The sequence below is a fragment of the Zonotrichia leucophrys genome, chromosome 14 (genome assembly GCF_028769735.1).
Source record: "Zonotrichia leucophrys gambelii isolate GWCS_2022_RI chromosome 14, RI_Zleu_2.0, whole genome shotgun sequence".
NCBI lineage: Eukaryota > Metazoa > Chordata > Aves > Passeriformes > Passerellidae > Zonotrichia > Zonotrichia leucophrys.
This window is the reverse complement of record NC_088184.1, coordinates 1,346,075-1,370,080: the sequence shown is the minus strand read 5'-3', so window position 1 is coordinate 1,370,080 and position 24,006 is coordinate 1,346,075. Positions and strand designations below refer to the sequence as shown.

Below are 24,006 nucleotides of genomic sequence, written 5' to 3'. Positions count from 1 at the left end.
GGGGCTGCAGGGGAGCACTGGGAAAGCAGAGAGTCAGGGGGAGCCTGGGTGTTGAGGGGTGCTGGGGTTGGTAGAGGGGCTGCAGGGGGATGAGACCTGTCCTTCCCACCGCCCCAAGGTGTGCCCAAGGGCCACAGTGAGCCCACCCTCTGGCCAGTGACCAGGGGTGGCCTTCCCTCAATGGGGTTCCCTGACACCCCCACCCCACTGAGGACAGCTGGGGTACCCCAAATCCCTGGCTCCCCATGCCCTTGTGCAATGCTTGTGAGGAACTGGGGACTGTGACATCTCCTGGGGGCTCCACACACCCAGGGGATGGATGCCTGATACTCTCAGAGCTCCCAGATTCCCCCAAGAATGCCCTGATACTCCCAGGACTCTCCAATTCCCCTAAGGAGATGTTGACAACTCCTCCTCTAGTGAGAACTCCCCCAGGACTGCAGGGATTCCTCGTACCCCCAGAGTGCTATGAACACTCCCACAGCTCCAGCAACCCAAGAGACCCCAGTCCCCCATGTCCCTGTGATATGGGGCCCAGGGGGCCATTCTAGGCACAAACTCAGTCCCAGGGACAGGTGTGGGGCCCTGGGATCACCTGGGGGTTTTGGAACAGATAATCCCTTAACAGAGGGGATGGATGCCTTTCCCTCAAGCAGGGAGAGGTTTGAGTGCCATAACCACACCAAAAACGACAACAGAGCACCTTGAACATGTGCTGGCACAGCTGCAGCAGGACCATTCTCCATCCCCTGAGCTGTGCCACTGCAGGTGACAGCACGTGGTGCTGGGCAAGCAGGAGGAGCCACGAGCCTGGTGTGAGCCCAGGCACTGCTGACAGCTGCTGGACCTGTGCAAGGACCATGTGCCTCCACAAACACAGGCTGCATCTCCCCCGGGCCATCCCTGCACCTCTCAAAGTCACTGAGTCCAATTTCCCTCACACCACAAATGTGGGAGATGCATTCTCTTGACAATGAAAGCAAAATCTGAGTTTGTACCATATTGTTCCCTCAGGTGCCCTCAGTGTTGCACACACAGATATTACACACAGCACTGCATCTTCTACAAAACTTTGAGATCCCTACCACTAAAAACATATCACTGACCAGTGATAGATGCACACATGGATAATCACAGAGTCATGGAGTGGTTTGGGTTGAAGGAACTTTAAATCTCATCTTGATTCACCCCCTGCCATGGGCAGGGACACCTTTCACAGTCCCAGGGTGCTCCAAGCTCTGCCCAGCCTGGTTTGGACATTTCCAGGGATCCAGGGGCAGCCTCAGCTGCTCTGGGCACCCTGTGCCAGGGCCTGCCCACCCTTATACAACATATACATTATATATTTAGTCAAGGGTTGCATTTCCTTGTTAAGATAGAAGATTAGAACCAAATTTAAAAATTATTAGCAGAACTACAAATTGTCAACAAAACTTTTTCAGTTCATGTTCCTTTCTCCTCTTTAGATGTATAGAAAGGGTGAGGTGTAAGAGTGTGCCCCTGTTGACGGAGTGACAAAACTATCCTTTGTCCCCTCAAAAAAGAAAGAAGCCCAGAAGTTTCTCTCCTCGATTAGCTGAAAAAAAGTCACCTCATAGGCCCAGGGGACTTCACCTCAAACTTAAAGATAGCTAATTAAACAGAAGCCAAAAGGTCCCACCTAAGCAATTAACTAAAAAAAAAGAGGAAAACAAAGAAACGAATGGCTTTGTAAAGTGTTTTACCAAGAACAAGAATGTCTGACACCTAGCTCTGTTTTTCTGTTTGTTATTTTGCCTTTTATTAAACCTTTTTGTTTCTAACACTGCAACAAAAGCCATCCTACCAATTTTTATGCCTCCAAAGATAGCTGAGCTATCTAAGGTGTGTTAGAGCCCTCCAAAGCTTATTAAACCTAACTCAAAGAAGCTACTACAACACTTCTTTGCACCTGCCTTGCACCTTCCATTGCAACAGCTCAAGGAGGAAGATCTCCCAAAACAAAGGTGGATCTAAGGCTTTCTGTCCTGCCCTCTGACAGCCACCAGGACCTGCAGCTGGCAGGGTTGAGGGCAGGCACCAGGAAAAGCCACTTGCCAGTGTGAAGGGGAGGTCACAGCACAGGTGAGAACTGAGGGAAGGCTCAGTCAGGCTTGGTGTCCTGGGAAATCCTGTGGGAGGTCCTGGCATGTGGAACATGCAAACCCTTCCTCTCTCTCACCTGAGGTGCCTCAGGCAGGAGCTGCTGGTTCCAGCAGTGCCAGAACACAAGGGGAATTCTCCCTGTGCATCCTCCAGTCCCTGCCAGCCCTGGGTGTGTGCCCTGGCCTTGGCCAGCTGGGCCTGCTCCAGGCCACCTCCCGTGCTCTGGGGTGTCCCATGGCACAGCAGCTCGGGATCAGGGCCAGGGGAGCTCTCAGAGACATCCAGGGCCGTGTCTGGGCTGACACACATCGATCCACGGCTGCTTGGATCTCACTGTGCCAGTCCATGGCGTGGGGATGGTGCCTCAGGTTTAACTTTTCTGTTTTTCAGATTCACCACTGCTTTAGTGTGCACTTCTGAACTTTGTATTAGGGAATGGTGAGCTCCCATCACAGAGTAGGGACACAAAACAATTTCTCTTCTAGCTGGGGATCAAGGACAAATGATCCAAATCTCAGGCCCAAGAGCACAAACAATGGAGAAAAATAAGCAGGATGGGACTGCATAACCTAAAGCTGTCATTGGATAATGAACTCCAATATGTAAATAGACTAGAACTTATAAAAGTGAGAGACCTCGTGCCCAGTTGTGCATTTTGTGCCCATTTTGGTTCACCTTGGGCGCAGGCCTGGCTGGGCTCTTGTGCTGCCCAAGGTGCATCCATTGAGGCCTCCTAACAAATCCCTGCTTTATTCTGTAACTGTGTCCAGTCTCTGTTCTAGGGCAGCCTGCACAGGGCATCAGGGAGAGCTGGCTGACACTCTCCTCTGTCAGATTTGGGCAGTGCTGGTGGGTCTGAGAGAACCTTTGCAGCCAGAGGAAAGCAAGGTTTGTGTGGTCAGGAAAAGCTCAGGATGGTCCAGGCAGCTCCAGGAAAAGCCCTGGAATGGTTTTAGGAGGCATGGCAAGTGGAGGAGAAGCTGGACAACAACACTTGGAAATGATTGTTTCTGTGATGAGGTTTGCTCAGGGCAGAGCAGGAGGTGACATTCCTCTCACCTTTCATTCCCAGGAATGCAGCTCACTGCAATATTGATGCCTCTGCTGCACCAACTGAATGTTAGATCCACTTTATCATCCATGACAGGAACAGGAATTTATCTGGAATAACTGGAAACCTCTGTCTTTCTGCAGTGCTCATACATGTGATGGGCACTGCCAGTTATGGGCCTCAGTTTATCCAGCTAAAATTAGGGAATGTGGAACCCAGTTCATTGAATTTCTGACAGGCTGGCAGAGCTGGGGGTGCTCACCTGGAGAGGAGAAGCTCCAGGGACACCTCAGAGCCCCTGCCAGGGCCTGAAGGGGCTCCAGGAGAGCTGCAGAGGGACTGGGGACAAGGGATGGAGGGACAGGACACAGGGAATGGCTCCCACTGCCAGAGGGCAGGGCTGGATGGGATATTGGGAATTGGGAATTGTTCCCTGTGAGGGTGGGCAGGCCCTGGCACAGGGTGCCCAGCCTGGATCCCTGGCAGTGCCCAAGGCCAGTGGCAGGCTGGGAGCAGGGCAGTGGGAGGGCCCTGTCCATGCAGGGGTGGGATGGAATGAGCAAGTCTTCCAACCCAAGGCTTCCCACGATTGTAATTCCTAACTGAACACACTGAAAACATCCACTTTTTGAAATCACTTTCTAACTGGGCCAAGTTTGCTTCACACATTTATTCTCCAAATAAAGATGGCCAGGCTGGTGACATAATTCCAGCCCAGGAACTCCCTGTCATGCCAGGGCTGGGCTCTGTGCTGTGAGGATGCTGAAGCCCACAGGAGCTGCAGGGGCTCGTTGGACTTGATGATCCTGGTGGGTCCCTTCCAGCTTGGGATATTCCACGATCCTGTGATTTTGGGGATAGCTGCTTTGTGCTTTCCTCAGGCACTGCTGGAGCACCAAGCCCTCTGTTTCCCCAGACCAGGAATCCCATCTGTGAGTGAGGGCAGCATGGGGCTGCTCCTCCCCTGGGCCACCCCAAAGAACAGCAGCAGAACTGTGTCTGCAAATAAATGTGTTGATATGACAAGCAGTCACATTTTACAGAGAGATGAAGGGAAGCCCAAGCTCTTCATCAGCTTTTGGTCCCTGCATTGTGCTACAGAAGGTTTCATGAACATTTGCCATTTCAGCACCCCACAGAGAAAGCCTGAGGTGCCCTTTGGGGAGGGTCCAACAGCCTGAAGAGAATATTCTCCTCACTCTTTAGCAACTGTCATGTTTCACTCAGCAGGCAGTGATCGCCTTCCAAGACTGGTGGCTTAAATGATGCTGCTTTTGCTGGAACAACGACCACCGACTTCCATCAGGGTGTGCCGGACCAGCTGGGCTGGGTCCCATCTGGGGCCCTCTCTCTGTTTTCCCTCATGGCTCCGGGAAGGAGCAGCCCAGCACGGAGAGTCGAACTGCTGCCGTCTCTTATCTCTGTGGGGTGGGAGGGTGTGAAGGCGCTTCTTAGCCCGGCGAGTCTGGCCTTGGTTTGGCTCGGGACGCGGGTCGGGACTGCGAGGCCGGGTGGGTGCAGGCCCCGGCCCGGCCCCGCTCCGCTCCCGTCCCACGCCGAGCCGGGCTGCACATCGCCCGCAGCGCCGAGCACATCCCTGCGGCCCCACCTGCGCTTCATGTGCCGCCAGGTCATTAAAGCTGTAATTACGAGCGGCGTCTGCCCAGGTTGGCTCAGCCGCGGGCTCTGCTCCGCACAGGGAACGCCCGGATCCTCCATCCCCTCACGGCGGCGCCTTCAGGGGAGCGCCGGGAACGCTCAGGGGCGCACGGAGCCTCCGTGTGAGGGCTCAGGGCCACGCAGCCGCCTTTCCCAAGCCGCGGCCCCGGACGAACGGAGCCACGGGATCCCCCGAGCACGCCAAGACCCCCCGGGCCCCTCCGGGACCCTCACCCCGGGCAGGTCCCACCGCCCCCGAGGCCAGCGCCGCCTGCGCTGCGACCCCCGGCCGGGGGTCGGCGCTCTCCGACGGGCCGCAAGGCACGCTGGGAGTCGTAGTCCTCGCCCACCGCACAGCGCCGGTTGCCCCTCACCGGCCGCTGCGGCCCGCGCCCTCCGCGCGCCCGGAGCTCGCCGCTCCCTCGGGTCCGAGCCACCGCCGCTGCCCGGGGCTCCGCCGGGCCTGCCCCGGCCCCGAACCGCCGCTCCCGGTGCCCCGGTCGGCCTCCGCTTTCCGCTTCCTGCGCGCGGCGCCCCTCGGGGCTCGTAGTCCCGCCGCGCTATTCACGACGGTCCCTGCGCTGTCTCCGCGCCGCACGCCCGCGGCCGGGACGGGGCGCTGCGCCACGGCGGCGGCGTAGGGCGGGCGCGGGGCTCGGGCGGGCGGGAGGAAGGGCCGGCGGGGCGGCCGGAGCGGGTGCGAGCTGCTCCGCCCGGGGGAACGCGCGGGGCCGGGGGGACGGAGCGGCAGCGCGGCGCCTCCACCCCCAGGTGAGCGGCGACGGGGGCGCGGGGGAAGGGAGCGGGGACGGGCCGGCCGCCCGGGGCCTCCCGCCGCAGCCCCGCGGGCCGCGGCTCCCGCCCGCGCCGGGGGTCGCCCGGGGCTCTCCCGGCCGGAGGCGCCGGCTGGGCCCCGCCGCCCCCGGGCCGCCCCGCACCACCTGTTGCCGGTGGGCCCGCGCGGGGGCCGGAGGCCGGGGCGGCCCGGGGGGGCGGGCGGTGCCGGGGTCCCGGCTCGGGGCTGTGCGGCGGCCGGGGCGCCTTGCCCGAGGCTGTGGGGAGACCCGGGGGCTGCGGGGGCCCCGCTCGCCCCCGGCCCGGCCGCACGGCCGGAGGGGTTTTAACGGGCTTGAGGGTCGTGCAGCAGCCGGGGGGCACGGGGCGGCTCCGTGACTGGCCGCCTCAGGCTGCAGTGCCTGCCCTGCCTGCGCCCCGCAGCTCCCGGTCCTGCCGCGGGCACGGCAGCCCCGCCTGGGGCACCGCCGAGCGCCGGCCCCGGGCTGGAGCACGGCAGAGCCCCCAGCGCCCCGGGCTGCCTGTCCTGCAGTTCTTCACTCTCACCTCCAGCTCAGACACCCGTGCTGGGGCTGAGCAGGGCTTTATGCAGAGTTTCTCTTGCCTCTGCGAGTTCGCCCTTTAGAATCAGTTGTCTGGCTGTTATCCTTGGGTCTTGAGCCTCCTAAGGCTGTTGGGTCCCAGTGTCTCATTAAGACCCCTGGATTTTGCTGCATGTCAGCTCAGCTGCAGATGAAGCATCTCAGCCTCCAGATCCTGGATGCAGGAGCCTTAGAGGATGGAAAAAGCTCTGTACTTGCCAGCCTCTCCATTTACTGATCTCTCTCCTTTCCCTGCTCCTGGGGTGCATCCCCTCAAGAACCAGGAAACCACTGTTCAGGGTGATCATCCGTGAGCCTGTTAGAGGAGATGGGATAATGTGAACGTTGTGTTTGAAATGTCAGACTGTTTCCTCCAAGCTGGGAATCTCAGTGGAGCTTGGCTCTCCATAGGCCCGCAGGCCTGGGATGCGTCTGGGTGGGTTCCCATGGTCGGACAGAAGGTTTTGTGGGAATTGCTCCATGCACGTGGCCTGGGGCACTGGTGCAGGACACTGCTGCACTGCTGTGGGTGGGTCAAGAGCTGAGGGAGACTGGGAGATGTGTTTGGAGAGAGCCAAGGTGGAGGTGAGGGGTGCATATCCCAGACTGGCTCTGAATGCAGAGATCTTGCCACGCTTTGCACGTTGTCACCTGGGACTTGTGCTTCAGGGCTGTGCTCTTCCCTAAACTGGAGCACACCTGCAGTGACAGACTGGCTGCCTGTGACTCTGAGAGCCTGCTGGTGGCTTTTGTCTGGCCATTTTTTGAGATCCTGCTGAACAGTCTGGCTCGTGCCCCTGAGTGCACCAGAGCAGGGCTGAGCTGTCTGAGCATAACCTGTGCAAGGCATGATTCAAATTACCCTGATTTTATGTGTGTGGGGATATTAACTCATTTCGAGTTGCATCAGCTTCTGTTTGCATCCAAGGCTTTAGGAGTTGGAGGCAGAAGGCAAGACCCAGCATTGCTCCCTTCCCGGGAGGGGTGGAATGGCTGGAGAGCCCTTTGAAGGCCTGATGTGAGTGGCTGGCTTTGCTGAGCCCAATTGCTTTGGCAGGAGGGAGAGCAGCCTCCTCCAGCCTGATGACTTGGTGCATAAGGGAACTGGAGGCGTGGGCCAGGCACGGTGTCTCCTGCATCGGAATAAATCTTGGAAAACAACCCAAAAGTGCTAAAGTTGCACGTAAAAAAGGTCAGGCGGCGTGCCCAGACTTGGAGCTGTCTCGTGGTGGCGGAAGGGCTGGGTGACCCCACAGAGGAGCCTGGATGTCCTCAGCAGATGCACTGCACCCCTCACTCTCCTGCTTGCTCCCCCCTTATCTTTGCTCTGGCACCCTTTATCTGTGCTTGGAATTCTGCTGCCTTTGCAGAGGGAAGTGGCCACGGCCCTGGTGTTCCCTCAGCCAGCTGAGAGCAGTTGGCTTTAACTCGTGGAAAACACTCTGCTCTCTTCTGTCCCAGAGGTTTTGGAGAGCTTTGCAGGTTTGTGCTGGTTGCACGTGAGATCCAGAGAGAGACTCAGACTGTGTCGTTTGCCCATGGTCGTGCTGATCCCCGCTGCTGGAAACATCATCTGCTCCTAGGTGGAGAAATGCTGTTTTCCTCCCATCTTCCCACTTCATCTGAATCCAGGCTTGTTTTTTTCTGGCTTTGTTCTGACCCTTCCTGTGAACAGAGGGATCTGGGAAGGACCAGACCCTGTGGCATTTCTCCAAGTGAGGATTTTTGTGAAGCAGAGGGAAGCTGGAGTGAGGGACTGTGGCTGCCTGTGGTCAGAGGAGGCAGATTTGGGCAGTGTGTGTCAGCCCAGTGTCCTGCCACCACGGCTCTCTCCCAGTGCCCTGAGCTGGGGAGAACCTTGTGAGCCCCTGTTTTGCTGGAACTTGGGGCTCTGATCAAGGTCACACTCAGCGCAGCCTTGGGTGGGAGAGCTGCTTATGCGGGTGGGACAGGTGAGTCAGTGGCTTCCTCCTCATTTTCCGTCATAATCCCACTCTGGAGCGAAGCGAGCTGCCTCCCTGCTCCTCTGCATCTGCCTGTGCTCACCTCAGCCTTGCTGCCTGCTGTTGGAGCCTTCCTGAGAGGCTCCCTGCTCTCCAGGCCACAGTCACCAGGCTGGGCAGGGAGGAGCAGGCTGCTCCCAATTTCTGTCACATTTGCTGTTTGGAGTGTTGACACTTGCCTTGCGTTTAGCAATGGCAGCTGAGGAAGCCAAGAGAGGCTGAAGAGCTGCTGCCTGCTCACGAGAAACATTTAACTCTTGCCCTCACAGCTCCCTTCCCTGTGTGCTGGCAGCTCTCAGGTTGGCTGAGAGGAAAGAAATGCTGGTGGTGTTCCCAAAATTATTTGGTGTTCAGTTGCTCAAAGGATGAGGAGGTTTTTGTGTGCCATTTCCTCTTGCTCTGGAAGAAAAGAACGCTGGTGCCCTGGTGCCTGGGCAGAAGGGAGAAGGGGGAGCCCTGGCAAGGAAATAGGATCCAGAGAAATGTGTCACCAGCAGAAAGAGCAATTGTTTTCCTGCATTTCCATGGCAGAGCCTTGTCCTGTTGAGGCAGCCCATGTTTGACAGCCAAGATAATACATTTATATTGATGTAATTAGCGGGACGTGGAGTTTGCTGAATGGCTCGGGGGCAGCCTGCTTTTCAGACTAACTCCAGCAAATAGATCAGGGAGGATTGGAAAGCTGCCGTGGGTTGCTGGAATTGGCCCGTTGGGTTTCTGGAGGTTGAATACATAACTGCTGATATTTCCTATTGTGCTGTACCCTGCCTATTTGAAAAGAAAATAACTCAAGGGAACATGGGGCTATTTTTGCCAGCTTGAGATGATCAAGTTTGATTTCTAAAAACTGAAGCCGAGTCTTTAGGCTTGCACATTAAAACCAGTGTTGGAACCATATCTCTGTTCCTCCACAAATGCGTGCCTCCACACTTTGCCAACGGTGTGAACTCTAATGAGTGTTCATAAAAAAAGAAAGAGCTTTTCTGTTCCTGCAGTGCAGCCCCTTTTGTAGGAAATGCTGTGGGCCTGAGCAGGCTCAGCACCAGGGATGGTGGCAGTGACACAGTGTCAGGGACAGAGCTGCTGTCCTGCCCCAGCCCTGCGTGAGCAGCCCTGATAACCTCAGGGTTATCAGTGCATTCTCAATTTGGTGAAATAGAGACCAAGACCTTACAAAAAGCTGTTGTCCTCCTCCAGTGATGCTGCCCAGCTCCATTTCTAATGTGATGCTTCCAGTGGCACCAAAGTTTCCCCTTCAGTCCCAGCCCAGGTGATTTCAGTTTACTGAGGATATCACAGGCAGCTTCCCAACTTGTGTCCTTCTGCTCCTGTAACAAAAAGAGAAAGTTGCTCATGGACAGCTTTGCTGGCAGCAAATCCCCTGTGTTTGTGCTGGTCTGTGGAAGTGGGAGCACAGCACCAGGGTCTTTGTGTGCTGAGCTCTGTGCTCAATCCACAGAGGCTGCAGCACTGGTGTGATCAAGGTCTTGCTCTCCAGCTTGCCCCTTGTCCGCTTCCTGCAGACTCAGGCCAGCAGGCAGAGCTCGGGAAGTCCTTGGAATTCCAGCCCTGGCCAGCAGGTCTGTGCTGAGCTGCTGGGTGCTGAGTGCTTTCCCTTCCTATCCCCTGCAATGTGCAGGGATACTGATGTGATGTGGCACTTGGGGATGCTCTGGCTGCTGGTGTTGGTCTCCCTGCCTCGTTAGCTCTCCTGGATCTCCTGCCTTTCGTGCAGTGAAGTGCCTTGGAGGGGCCGTGGGCCTGGAATTCCCTGTGCAGCTGCACAGACCCTTGGGCTAAAAGGATCAGGGTGGTCCTTTTGAGCCTGAAGGGTTCCTGAATCAATCCCTTATTTACTCATTACTGCTCCTGAGTGGTGTTCCTGGCCCATTCTGTACACCCTCCCTCAGCAGCACCTGTCCAGGTGTTCAGCACAGGGCACCTTCTCCCCACTGCCTGGAATTGTCAGTGCTGGAAGAGAAAAGCTCTTTGTGAATTCACCATCACCTTCCCCAGGGGTATCACACTGCATCTGATGGTGTGGCTGTGGGGATGGTGAGCAAGGTGAGGGGGCACAATGGGGTCCCTTGCTCTGCCATGCTGCTGAAGAGGCTCACTGATCACATGGTGCCAGCTGAATCCTTATTTCTGTCCTCCCTCCCCAGCCTAAAATAGAGGAAGTGAGAGTGTGCTGGAGAGCCAGACACTTAGGGACAAGGGTTCTTGTTGCCTCCATCTGCTAAAAGCCTGTCCCAAAGGAGACAGCACTTCCCCAAAGCAGGAATTTCACAGAAACAGGTTGTTTTGAGAGCACAGAGGATGAAGGAGGAAGGGGAAATATCTCAGAGGAGGGAGCTTTGCCGAGGCAACTATCAAACGTCATGGCTTCTGGGGGTGGGATGGGCATGTTTGCCATAATCAGAGGAATTTGTACTTGAGAATCTCCAGGAGATGTAGCTGGTAATGATGTCCTGGCTATGCAGAGTAATTAACATCTGTTTCTGTATTTGAACATTCAGGCAGCGTGCCCCGCCAGACATCGCTGCGTTCCCGTCCGGCCCCTCGGGAGATCCTGCCCTGTTGCTAATTGTGGAGAGCTGTCCAGAGTCCTCCTGCACGTGATCCTGCTGTGCCCCATCCTGCTGTGCTCCTGAGGTGTGCCATCCCTGCTCTGATGACAGCTCCCACCAGGATGCTGAGCAGCAGCCGCCGGCAGGGAGGGAGGCCAGTGGTGGGCACGGAACTGTAAAGTCACAGCCAAGAGTTCTGAGAGCACGAGTGAAGAGTCTGAGCTGACCCAAAAGCTCTCTCCAGGGGGGACCAAGCTCCAGCTGGATGTCCTGGGAAGCTCTGCAAGCTGGAGTTCAAGGGGATGCTGATTGAGGGACCAAAAATGTGAGGTTGGTTGTCTCTGCTGGTGCCATGCTGACGGGTGTGGAGTCTCAGCAGTCATCTATTCTTACATGCCTTTTTTCACTCTCTGTCCAGCAGCTTGGGGACAGCAGCTGCTCCTGCCAGGCTTGGTGTGCTCCCAGTGCTCGGTGCAGGGACCTTCTAGCATGCTCCTCCAGCCAGGCCTCTCAGTGGGTGCCAGCAGCAGGACACCAGGCTGACCCTCCAGCGACCAGCACTGCCCCTGCCAAGCAGGAATCGTGTTGGGTGAGAGGCTTTTCTGACTCAGCTGGCACTGGGCTGGGCTGGGAGGGGCTGCAAGGAAGGAAGGAGACCTTCTCTCCTCTGGTTGTGAGCACAGTTACCCTGCTTCGTGTCTCTCATGCCTCTCGTTCTTGTCTTTCTTCCTTGTTTGAATTCCTCCTCTGAGTGTTTCTGTGCTGGCTGTGCAAAGGCTATGTGCTTAAATGGTGGGAATATCAATGTCCTCTGGTTTCCTCATGGTGAAGAAGGAACTGTGAAAGTGGAAGAGAAATTGTGGGGTCTTCTAGCACCTGCAATCACGTGGCTGTGCCAGGGTGTGTTTGAGGCAGTGCAAGGGCAGGGCAATAAATGAAGAAACTCTGCATGGGTTTGCCTGCAGTAAGCACAGAGCTGTGGCAGTTCCCAGCCCAGGGACAGAGAGGTGACTCTTGTGCCTTGTGTGGCTGGGAATTCAGAGCCTGGAGGCAGGACAAGGTGCTGGGAAGCCAGTCTGAGCTTGGACCATCAGGATGCATCTGCAGTGTGTGATGGTGTTTCCTTGGATTCAGATGATCCAGGTTGACGTGGCCTCATCCAGGCTGGGGCTTTGGATGAATCACTGGTGCTTGCTGTGTGGTCTGGCCTGGCTGGTTGTTATGGACTAGCTGGAATCTGTATGTGTTGTTGATGCCCAGCCACAGCAGAAGGTCTGCAGGAACCTCTCATGGCTTTGGTCAGTGAAGCTGGGCCATGAGCACTCTGGTGTTTGGCTGGTGACTGTCACCAGGCAGGTGTTGGTCACATCTCCACCACGGCTCCTTCTCTTGGCTGAGAGGGATGAGGTGGTGCTCCTGCTCTGGGATCTGTTTTGATGCAGCCTTGGAATGGCTTCCAAAAGCTCCTGACATTGCCATGTCTCAGCAAGCAGAGCCTGCTGGAGGGAGCCTGGGGGTCTGCAGCACCACACAAGGCTCAGGCCTGTGGATGTGCCTTGCAAGGCATGTGGGAGTGGCTCCAGTAACATGAGCTGCTCTCCATCTGCCCTTTTGGTTCAGGATGCAGCCAGCAGCCCTTGGTTGAAGCCCTTGGTTAAAGCTCAGCTCCCTCCTCATGCTGGAGGTACCTCACATGGCTGCCTGGCTTTGCTCCACCATTACTCAAACCATCTGCATTGTGTTTCAGCCCTCTCAGAGTACAGCCTTTTCCTCATGTGACCATTGTGTTTGTTCAAATGACTGTTCCCAGAAAATACTGCTTAAAGTGTGTGTAATTGAACACATCCTACAATTCCAGCTGCACTGGTGTAGCTGAAGAGGAGCCACTTTGATGGAGACAGTGAGCCAGCAGAGCTACTCTGGTGAGGAGAAGGGAGGTTGTGGTGATCTCAGGCACTGTTTTGTTTGTATCACTTCCTTGTGCCAGGTGTTACTCCACACCTGTAATTTCAATACAGGATAATCTCCTAACAGAAGCAATGGCATGGCTGCCACATGAGTGTGCAGAAGGATTGATGTGTTTTTCAGGTGTCATCTGGAGGTGAAGAGGTGGTGAGCAGTAATGTGGTGCTCTCTTATTAAATGATTGTGCTGAGCTGTGCTTCCCTGCTGCTCAGAGAAGCTGTGGCTGCTCCGTTCCTGGAAGTGTTCAAAGCCAGGTTGGATGGAACTTGAAGCAGCCTGGGATAGTGGAAGGTGGCAGGAGGTGGGATTTAAAGTTCCCTCCAACCCAAACCATTGTGTGATTCTGATTCTAGATGAGGAACTTCCTCTCTGCCCTCTGAGTCTGTCCCACCTTCCTCTTCTCTCCCAGTTCCCTGTGCTCCTGGGGAAGGCAGGGGCCTCTTGTGCAGCTCTCAGCAATTATTGTGCTTTTATCTCTTGGTTGTTTGTGATGGAAATGCCAAATGGCACCATTGTCTGACAGGCTTCTTCCACCTCTGCGCTTGCCTGAGGCACAGCTAGAGATGTGTTGGCTTAAATCTAGGCCAGTTGGATGGAAATTGGGACGTGGTGCCTGATGAAAGCCAGGGAAGGCCAAACTGCATTAGAATGGCAGAAGGAGACAGCCAGGTGCTGCTGCCTGTGTGGCTTGGGCACTGCAGTGTGGACTGGAGCTATCTCTAGGGAGGGATGCAACTGGATGTGTCTTGGGCAAATGATATATTTACTGTCTGTGTAATCTGTGGTAGAATTACAGCTGTGACTGGAGTGTCTGGGGACAGTGTGCTCAGGGGACATCTCCACCTCTCAGGCTTTGCTTTCCAAGTCTGTGCCCTGAGTTTTCTCTGGCTCTGAGACTGTTTCTTGCTGCAGTTCTCTTCCCCTCCCTTCTGCAGTGGCCAGCCCTTCATCTGCTTATCTGTCAACTTAGCATGAGCTGAAGATACAATCCCTGCTGTCCTTTTGGGAATGACCTTGTGTCTGTGCTGTGTCTGGGCCTCTATGAATTTGGGTTGCTGAGTGATGGGGGGAAGGAACTTCATGGGTCATCAAGTCCAGTTCCATGCCGCTGAAGATGGGCAGTCATCTCATGCAGGTCATGAACTTGTCCAGGAACTAATTATTGGAACTCATGTTGTGCTTTTTTCCCCAGTGCTTCTGGAGCAGCTGGTCCAGAGGTCTGCTCTTGGAAAGGTTAGAAACCCTCCTCAGCTTCCAGTGTCCACTTTTCCTGGGTTGGTTTGCTGTGCCTGTGTCATTGCAGAGTGTTAGCTTGCAGATGAGATGATGACTTGCACATTTTTTCCTTCCCTGGTTCTCTGTAACCTTTATGTCCTGCAGCAGTTGTGGCTCTGGTTGGAGATTTGTCCTGAGAAATGTGCTGAAGGCTGTTTTGTTTTCCCATTTGGGCAGCTTGGGTTGGCTGGGCCCATTTGTTTCCTTGTTGTGCTTTTGAGTGTTTCAAGTGCAGGTGGAGCTGTGAGCTGCACAGTTTGTGAATGTTAGCGAGCACAGAAGAGCACTTTGTGTGCTGCTGTCATTTCTGTCTTTTCTTTTTTAATGTTTGTCCTTGCTACTTGTGCCACCTTGCCCCTTCAGGAGGGAGAGATGTCAGAAACATTTGAATCAAGGTGAAGCTGATAAAGCAGTGTATTGAAGAACCAGTGCCTGGCTCTTACTCGTGGCTCTTATTCATGTTTATCTCTAGCTGTGAATGTGCAATAACAACAGTTCTGTTCAGCACAGGCTGGCACAGCCTCAGACAGGAAGATCTGCTGTTTACCAAGCAACACTCTGCTATAAGTGAGAAAGAGGGGAAAAAAGTGGTTTATTGCTGCTGGGTAGCTCAGAGTGTAGTTAAACCTTTCAGAAAAAAGAGGAAACTAAGAGCACATGTGTTACTCAAGATGCATTTTTCCTGGCAAGAGTCCCATGTGTGTGCTCTTCTTGCAAAGCATCCCTGCGTATGCTCCTTCCCATTCAATCCTCAGCATATTGGGAGCAGGCAGGCAAGAGCTTCCTGTTTTTATAATGCAACTGGTCTCAGCAGGCAGTCTGTCGAGGTGATTTTTCAGCCTGACATCTTTTGTAGCTGGGGCAGCCTGCGAGCTGAGTAGGATGGCAGAACTCTGCTGCGAGGATTATAAACACGGGGAGGAAAAGATCTGGAAATGAGATCTGCTGCTAAAGCTTCCCGGGATTGGATGCTGTGCCTTGTGTTGTTTTGTTCCTTCCCCTGTGAGTGTCCCTGTGGCTTTTCCTCGCTGCTGGTGCAGGGAGGGCCCTGCCAGCCCACCCACGCCGTGCTGAGCTCCGGAGTCCCCACAATTGGCCGCGAATTGCGGGACACACGCGGCTCGCTGCACTTCAATGGAGCAGTGTTAATTGACTTAATAGAGCCCTGGGCTTGGAGGGATTTCGTTGTGTGGGTTTTCTTAAACGTGTGTGCACTCAGACCCTTCTGCAGCAGCGCCCTTGTTGCCATTTTCACGCTGTTCAGAAACTGCTTCGCAGTTGTCAGTGGAGATGAGGTTTGAAGTTAACCCTTATTTTGAAAAATCCTTCCTGCTTCTCCTCTTTTTCTCCCTCCAGCTTGTGATTAAGATGCTGATTGCCCTTTCAGATCTGTGTAATCCCCTCTCTCAAAGTGACCGGGATAGATTTCCAGGAGCTCCCTGGATTATCTGTCACTGCTTTACAGTGTACAGTGCAAGGGAGGAGAGGAAACTTTGTTCAGACTTGCATGGTAGTTGCTGTGTGGCCAAGCTGGCTCTGCAATACATCTGCTTTTCCTATCAGTCTTTCACTTCACACTTCAGACACCTCTTCCTCTGCCTGCACACTTACAGAGTCAGTGCTGTGCATTAAATGCAGCTTAGCCCAATTCAGCTGCTGTGTATGAGTTTCTTCTGGGCTGAAATTGGGCCAGAACCAGTTTCAGAGCAGCTGAAAGAAGCTAAGGACCCTTTGCATGTTGGTGTCTGTGGCCAGAGACCTGTGCTGCTGTTCTGGACTTTGTGGCATGGAGTGTGAGATCCTGTTCTGTGCTGGTCTGGGACTCCAGGTTCAATTATCTTGTTACCGCATTAATAGCCCATCTGGAAATCTGCTTCCAGACAGTTCACTTCAGCTAAGGATATCTCTGCAAGTGATGTACTGGTCTTATTTCTCACCAAGACCTGCAAAACAGCTCACTTAAAGCTTCCTGTCCCCTCAGTTTCCTGCAAGGCCACAATATCTGACTCTCTGCCCTCTGCCCCAGAACAAACATTTGGGTGGGTGAGTTTCACCCTTCTCTCCCTTTTCTGTGTCCTCCCATCTGCAGTGTTTACAAACTGCCTGTCATCCTCATGCCTTGCACACCTCAAGGCTCCTTGGCCCTGGCAGGTAGGGCAGAGCTTTCTGAGTCAGAGAATCCTGGGGAGCTCTGTGTGGAGGACAAGGGCTGGAAAAGCTCCTCCATCCCAGCTGAACGTGCCAACCACTGTCCCATCCCTCCAGCTGTACCCCTGCCTCAGTCTGTCCTTGAGCTGCCTTCCCACCCCTCCCTGGTAGAAGCTTTGCAAGGAATTGGAACTTGCTGACACCTTCATTTCCTGCCAAGACTGCAGCACTTGGGCTGGCTTGGCAGATGAGGGCAGGGAGAAAGAACAGCAAAACTTTGTCTTGTCCCCAGCTGTGTGCAGGACACCTGCTCAGCACAGAGTGTTCCAGCTCTCCTGCTGCACTTGAGCCCTGGAGCTCTCGTTGGGTTGGTGTTTGCAGCTTGGGTTTCAGTGCTGTGTCTGCCTGACGTGGGTGTCTTGTTGCTTGTTTGTTCTTCCCCTGCTGCCTTGTGGAAAAAGAGAGGATTTTTCACTTCCTCTCCTGGGGTTGCTGCTTTTCTCAGGGTCATCTCAGCCTGGTGAATTCCAGCCATGCTGTTTTTGCTGCTGGTGCCTGGTTTTGCACATCCTCAGGCCCTGCCACTCTGCCTGGAGCTGGGGGCTGGCTGGATCACACAAATGCTTGAGCTCCTTTTGCTTCCTTGGCTAGCAGAACACCATCAGACACCCCCATCTGCATTCTTAGCTATCCCAACCTGCTCTGGCACTTTATAACCTCCTTAGGCTGCCACATCCCGTGCTGTGCACCTTCCAGCCCTGCACACCATTCCCTGCTTGCCCTGGCCTCCCTGGGCATGTGCCTCCTTCAGGGCAGATGTGCTGTGCATGGAGGCAGCCCTGGTGGGAGGCCAAGGCTTGCCCATTCCTCCAGGATGTCTGAAGTGCTCTCCTCCAGCTGGATTCCCCCCTGCAGCCCCAGCTCCTCCAGCTGTCCTTGGTGTTGAAGGGTGTGAGTCACATCCTGCAGTCCCCAGGGAGGAGGCTGCTCCTCCAGGGCTGTGTGTGGGCACTGGACAGTGCGAGCTCTTCAGGAGCCCTGGCTTCTCCCTGCCAGCAGCAGCTGACAGGGGGCTGAAGGCAGAGAGCTCCTCCTTGGCTGGTGATGGTGGTACCAGCTCCCAGCACATCTGGATCCCCAGGGAATGGTCATGGCCCCAGGCTGCCAGAGCTCCAGGAGTGTTTGGACAATGCTCGCAGGCACAGGTGGGATTGTTGAGGAGTCCTGGTGCAGAGCCAGGAGTTGGACTTAGGATCCTTTTGGGTCCCTTGCAACTCAGGACATTCTGTGGATCTCAGTCAGCCCCAGGCAGAGGAGCTCCCACAGCAGAGGGAGGAGAAGGGCTGGTACTTCACCTTCAATCTCCTGCAGCTTCCTCTGGGCACAGCTTTGAGGGCTGTGTTTCCCTCAGGTACATGGTGAGCCTTCTCCTGGGCCAGCTGCTGGCCCTCACCTCCGACCAGAGCTGTCTGATCTCAGTGTGTCTGATGGTATTTTCATTCCTGGATCTTCCCTGGAGCAAAGGAGTAGCTCAAAATTGACTTGATTTATAGGCTGGGGGAGTGGAGGAGTTAATGAAGTGGCAAAGTCTTGTCCCTGAGTTTCCAAGGCTGAGAACCAAGGGAGGCTGGAAAATTCAAGCAGGAGCAAAGCTGGCTCGTGCCACGTGGATCAGTAAATTACCAGGAAAAGGAGGGTATGGATATCCCATCACAAAGAGGGGCTGCTGCACGAGGGACCCGCTGGGGTGAGTCTGCCTCCCTGGTTTCCTCAGTGGCTGCAGCAGCTCCAGGGACCTCTGTCTCCTCTTCCTGCTGCGTGCCAAAGAGAAGAATTTGAGGCTGATGCTCGGAAAAGTTGATCCTGCAACTTCCTAGATGCATTGAAACACATGGGCTAGTTCCCTTTTTTCTTTTTTTTTCTCTCTTCAGAGCCAAAACCTGCTTTGAAACTGGAGGGAAGGAAAGGGGGTTGGGTAGATCCCCACCCTTCCTGCCTGCTCTCTGTGACACGAGAGCTGGGGCCCAAGGGTCAGCACTGCTCACTGGTGAGGAGGAATGAGGTTGTGTGGAAGCATCCAGGCAGCTGCTTTGCTGTCCTGGCAGCAGGAGGAGTTCCATGGGACAGCTTTGCTGTCTTGCACACTCTGTACATGCCTGCTGCCCAGGGTGTGGTGCAGAATTTGAGGGAGGGTCTGCATCATGTAGCACAGATCAGGTTAGACAGCTGGGAGTGGCTTGGGGCTGGCAACATCAAACCTGGTTTCATTTTGGAAGGGATATTTTGGGAGCAGTTACCCAGCATCAGTTCAAACCTGGTAATTATTGCAGCTGCGAGGGGCAGAAAACCAAAATCCAAACTCAGCATCTTGCTAAGGTGCTTAACTGATAATTTCCATGAGTGAGATCCACCCTTCTCAAGACACTTCAATCTGTTCACTTCAATCTGTTGTTGCTTCCTCTCCAGATTAGAAAGGTGGAAGCAGTGCCTTGTTAATTAGGGGGAAAATTCTGCTCCCTCCTGTCAGGACAGGGGAACTCTTGGCACTTTGCTCCCTTTTAGTGACTGAGGCCTCCCCTGTTCAGCCACGTGCCTGCAGGTCATCTCCTGGGGCAGCTCCCTGCCCAGTGGCAGAAATTCCTCAAAAATAAGGCTGAGTGCTTCCAGAGTGGCTTTCTTCTTCTTTAATGACTCTTTCCCTTTCTGGGGTGCAGTTTCCTTTCTCACCTTGACTTCTTGGAGGCTTCTCATTTGCTTAGTGCTGGCCAAAGGCGTTTCGGGGCTCGGCATGGTGAGCACGTACTGCTTTGCATTGGGCTGGAACCTGCTGCCACTCCTGTTCTCAGACTGGTTTACCCTCTCCCCACCTTTGGGCAACGCTCCCCCTTCAGTATCACTCATTGGCTGCTCTCACCTGGCATGAGGATGACCCTGAGGAGAAGGATTTACTGCTTTGCCTGGAGAAATCCGATTTCACGCAGCACTCGCAGCCAAGCAGCCCAGTTAGACCAGACAGTCTCGGAGATCACTCCGACTTAGCTTGGTTATCCTCCACCTATTTATAGCTCCTTTCCTCTCCCAGCTCCACCCAGTGTGGGGTTTTACTGCAGGTTCTGAAGCAGGGCTCCCAGCCTTTCCCCACTGCAGAGCACAGCTGCCTGTGCTGGCTCCTGGAGGACAGCAGCACCACAGTGGGAGCTGGCAGCGATGCGGGCAGCAGGCATGTCTGCCTCCTCTTGGGATGAGCTAAAACTGGCATTTCCATGGGCAGCTGGAGCAACCAAGGGTTCTGCTTTACCAGCTTGAGGAAGTGATCTTGAACCAGGCTGTGGAATTGCTTTATGTGGCAGTTTAACCCAACTCACGGGGGAAAAGGATACTGATGCCTGGGCATCCTTCCTCGGATTGGCTCAGCCTGCACTGAGGGGCTGTTCTACCCATCTTGCCTTTACTTACCTATTTTATCATGATAGAACCTGAGGTTTTGAGGTAAGAGTCAGTTTGTTCTTCTAGTATGTGTCAGAGTTGCATCCCCTGTGCCTTTGCTCCTGGGATGGGATGGGGTGGAAGAGCCAGAGACACCACAGGTGTGGGATGACTGATGTCTCCAGATAGACTGACGGTATTTGGAAGTGCTCTTCTCCTCACAATGTGTGGCTTTCATTTAGCTAGAAAATCAGATTTGTTACAAATTAACTGCTTGAATAGCAGGAAATGAGAAGGGATGTGCCAGGGATCCACTTTGGGTGGATGTGCAGAAATCAGTCAAACCTTGCTGTTGGGTAGTGAGGATGGGGGAGCTGATACAGAGCAGGGAGACAGCCCAATTAAAACAAGGAGGAGTTAAGGAAAACTGTGTTCTTGGACCTTTTTGAGATTTGTTTGGTTCATCCAGGCTTTGCAGGCTACAGAGACCATGACGGAGCAGTTAACATTCTCCAGTTAATGACCTTATGCAGGCACATTCTGGTATTGAGCTTGTAACAAAATTGCACCTGTTCCTTGAGCTGCTCCTTTTGGGAGTCTATTATCTATCAAGGCCTTTCTTGATCCCTTAGATCAATCCTGGGATTGAAAAGCTGTATTTTAGGACTCCTCATCTCAGCCTTTTTACGGCAAAAGTAGTTTCTTTGCAAAGGTCTTTCTGTGGTTCATTCATCTCCTTAAATCCTGGTGGGTAATTGAATAAGCTCAGCTGTGCTAATTTTCCCATCTTCCTTGTTTCTTCTTTTTTGCTCTGTTAAATGTTACCTTGATCCACTGCTCCTGACATGCATCCAGATTGTCCTGCCTTTTTACTTGAAGGAGAGACGTGTGTGTGTTTCAACTTCTTTTAATACAGAGGACATGAAATGTTTCTGAAGTTTAATTGTGAGCATGCTTGAAGAATAAATTCTGAAAAGTAGGAAAGAGAGAGGGAGAAAAGGAGGAGCAAAGCCCTAGACCTCCTTCTGTGGGTAGGGGCGTGCTCAGGATCAGCTAAAACTTGCCTTGGGCTGAAAGTAAATAGTCACAGAAAATACTTGTGCAGATCCCCAGTGTGTCCAGTTCCAGTCCTACTGGGGTGTTAGTGGGAAACAGGAAAAGAGGAATATTTTATTTTACACGTAAGCACACAAACCATCCAGTCCTTGTAGCTGAGTCACTAGAACTGGTGTGCCAGTCTAACCTGGTGTGTGTGGTCTCCAAGGGCTGCTGGTTTGGGCTCCAGGTGTGCCTGGCTTGTCCCGTTTTCTGCTTCTTTCCTGTGTGTGAAGGGCTTTGTGCTGGGTTCTGCTGTGCTTCCCTCCATCAGTCAGTGCTTCCCTGTGCTTGGGAGCTCCTGGTGCTTAACTTGAGGGGAGCCTTTTCTAGAGCCCCCACACTCCCCATGTCCAGCAGCAAAAGCTGATTCAGTGACACAGCCCTTCCCTTCCCTTCCCAGTGAGCTCTGGGACGGGGACCCTGCTCAGAGCATGCATTGATAGGCTTTAAAACTGGAGCGTTGTTGCTGAAATCGTACCTTATCTTTCTCTCTTTTTCTTTCCTTTTTTTCCCCCTTTCTCTGTGTTTGTTTGTTGTTTTTTTTTTTTTCTCCAACTGTGATCAGAACCGACCCTCCTTTGTCCAGCGTGCTGGGATCTGTGCAGCAGCCCATGCCGCAGCGCCTCGCCCGTCCCACGCGAGCTGCCCATGCCGCTGGCTGCCAGCTAACCTAGGCTCAATCTCGGCGTGGCGGGCAGGGGCAGCCATGGGGAGCTCTGCCTCATCGCTGGCCGCAGAGACGGAGTCGGACCATGGCTTCAGTAGCTCGCCCTACGCGGGGCACCCGGCCGTGGGCTGGTATAGGAGCAGCCCCGGCGGCCCCGTGTGGGAAAGTGCCCTTATAACGCGGCAGCAGCAGCACTTCCAGCACCGGCTGCGCAGGTAAGGACGAGGGGAGGAGCCTGCTCGCCTCTCCCTGCTCACTGCTCACCTCAGCTTCAGCCCCGCCGCTGCCTCTGCCACACCGGCTGCTTTGCATCCTACTCAGTGTTGGGTCCCTGCATTCAGAGGCTCAGTTCAGTTCCTCGGGAAGCCAGAGCTAAATTCCCGCTGATTTGAGTGGTGCCAGACCCTGGCTTTACATGAGGGGCTGATGTCTTGTGCAGAATGGGCTGCAGGACTCATCCCAGCTCTTCCTCCCTCACCTGAATTGTCAAGGTGGCTGCCTGGGAATGGGATCTCAGTTCCTTGTTTGCCACGTTCTCGTGGCTCCTTTTCTTTCTGGCCTCCCAGCCGCACTGTAGTGTCACAGGTGGAGGATTGTGTCACCAGACTGGGTGGCACCAAGTTGCAAGAGTTTCTGAACTTGGAAGAGCCAGAGAAGCTGTTTTCATGCAAAAGCAGTGAAATGCTTTTGAGTAACAGATCCACAGGAATGAAACACACCAAAAAAAGAATTACCCTTAAAAACAGATTAGTGTTTCCAGCCCTCAATTCCTATCCCACCTTGATGAAATCAGCATCTCACATGTGTCTCTGAGCTGTTGCCTCTGCCCCTTCTGCATCAGCCACTTGCAGTGAGGAGTTTCACTTGCTTTGGGGGGCTGGTGTCCTGCATTCAGTCTCTGACAAGTTGAGAGATTTATCAAAAAGCATCCAACACCCCTCTGCCCGAGGGCTTGGCTGTAGAGGCTGCTGTGTTTTGTGCTGATAACGTTTGAGCCTTTGCCTAATGCCTGCTTTGTGAGGACTCCAGCCTGGATGGGTGTCCATACCTGCCTGAGTCTGTTTGGAGCTGCTGGTCGTTGAGGAGTAGCTGCTTGCTGAGTGTCCCTGAGCTGTCCTGGCTTTCCCCTGGAGGTGTTTGCTGTGATGTTGGTGCAGTATCTGTGGTGCAGTCCTTGTTTTCCTGCCTTCTGCTGCTTCAAGGCCCAGGCTGTGCTTCCTGGGCTCTGGTGCATGACTCTAGAGCCTCCAGCAATGTCAGGCTTTGCTCCTTTCTTGGGTCTTCTTGTTGAGCTGGGAACAGTGTGAAACCAATAAGTTGTTGTCTTTACTCTCTAGCATAGACTTGAGTACTTTTAAAAAAGATATTTTGTGCAGTTCCCAAATTTTGTTGCTGTGTGTGCCAACCTGTGTGGCTGATCCACAGCTCTGCTTGGTCATCTGTGCTGTGTGGATTTGTCCCCTCTGGTTTAGAGGGATTCTGCAAACAGAGCAGGGTCCTTCCTGCAGGATTATCCCTTCTGGACTGCTGGTTATCCCTCTGTTGCCTTGAGGAGCTGGGAAGGTGTCTCAGCTCACAGATGAACTCCTAGTTTGGCTGTGCACAGCCACAGCTGGAATTTAGGAGCTTCCAGTGTACACCTGGCCCTGGGCACTAAAAAAGGCAGTGTCTCTGCAGCTGAGGCTGCTCGTGGCTCCAGGTCTGTAGTTTGAGGAACTAAGTGATATCTTGACATGTGGAAATAAATTTCCTGAAGAACCAGCCTTGGTGGTGGAGCGGATGTGGGGGCAAGAACAGGAACTGCCGGTCTTGGCGCAGATAACGCCGGTGTCCTGTGGGGACAGGAGTGGCTTTTGTGATAATTCCTGATTCCCCTGCTAAAGGGAGAGCAGAGCTCATCCCCACTCAGTGTGGCGTGGTTCCTGCAGACAGGAAGAGCAGGGGCTGTGATTCACTGAGCTGAGTTGCGTGGGAAGAACTCGCTGCAGGCGCTGGTGATGGAAGTGGGTTCAAAAGCCCTGCTGAGATCAGCCAGGCTGCCAGGCATCAAAGGGCCGCCCTCCCCGGGAGCCCCAGGGCCCAGCAGCAGTGGGGGATTGGTTTCCAGAGAGGAACAGATAAATATATTCCTTTAAAAAATTAAGTAAGTCAATAGAACAAGTCAGGGTAGGTATCCTGCCTGTGCATGTCCTCGTCCCCGGAGTCCTGTCGTGTAGGAAGGAAGTGGAGTACCGGGGAGTCAATTTGAAGCTGGGCAGGAGCTCTGGGATAGACTTTGCTTTTCCTGCTGATTTTCTGTCCCTGCCTGCAGCCACCTTCAAAGCTGATAATGCTTTGGCTGCTGTGGAGCAGCACAGAGCCAAGCTGCTCTGAGCTGTCTCAGGGATGAACACAAACCTTCCTTGGCAGGAAAACAGGGACACAAATAGTGAGTGAGTGACTTTGGTCTGTACTTGATTGGGGAGCTGGGGGGGTCATCCCTTATGGTGGGATGGGAATAAGGGGAGAAATCAGTGCTGTTTGGCTTTCAAGATTTAGAACCTGGGGGGAGGCTTCAGTGTCTCCTGTTGCCTGGGTGAGGCTGATGGTGTGGAATTCCCTGTGTGCTGAAGACAGGGAGACAAGAGGGAGTAGAAAAAGGGTC

At 54.1% G+C, this 24,006-nt stretch overlaps 1 protein-coding gene across 4 annotated transcripts in view; it reads left to right on the top strand.

Annotated features, from left to right (window-relative positions):
- The first annotated feature begins 5,487 nt into the window (after positions 1–5,487).
- The window catches only part of CAPN15 (calpain 15), a 57,953-nt gene continuing 39,434 nt past the window's right edge, over positions 5,488–24,006 (top strand). The window contains exons 1-5 of one of the 4 annotated variants that reach the window (XM_064725758.1): positions 5,488–5,605; positions 10,733–11,113; positions 11,205–11,372; positions 13,941–13,981; positions 21,261–21,577. In XM_064725758.1, the coding sequence (XP_064581828.1) occupies positions 21,402–21,577 (176 nt within the window). In that variant the 5' untranslated portion in view covers positions 5,488–5,605; positions 10,733–11,113; positions 11,205–11,372; positions 13,941–13,981; positions 21,261–21,401. Of the gene's footprint in view, positions 5,606–10,732; positions 11,114–11,201; positions 11,373–13,940; positions 13,982–21,260; positions 21,578–24,006 lie in introns of all 4 variants that reach the window. The other 3 variants (XM_064725755.1, XM_064725759.1, XM_064725761.1) reach the window with 3 other exon arrangements.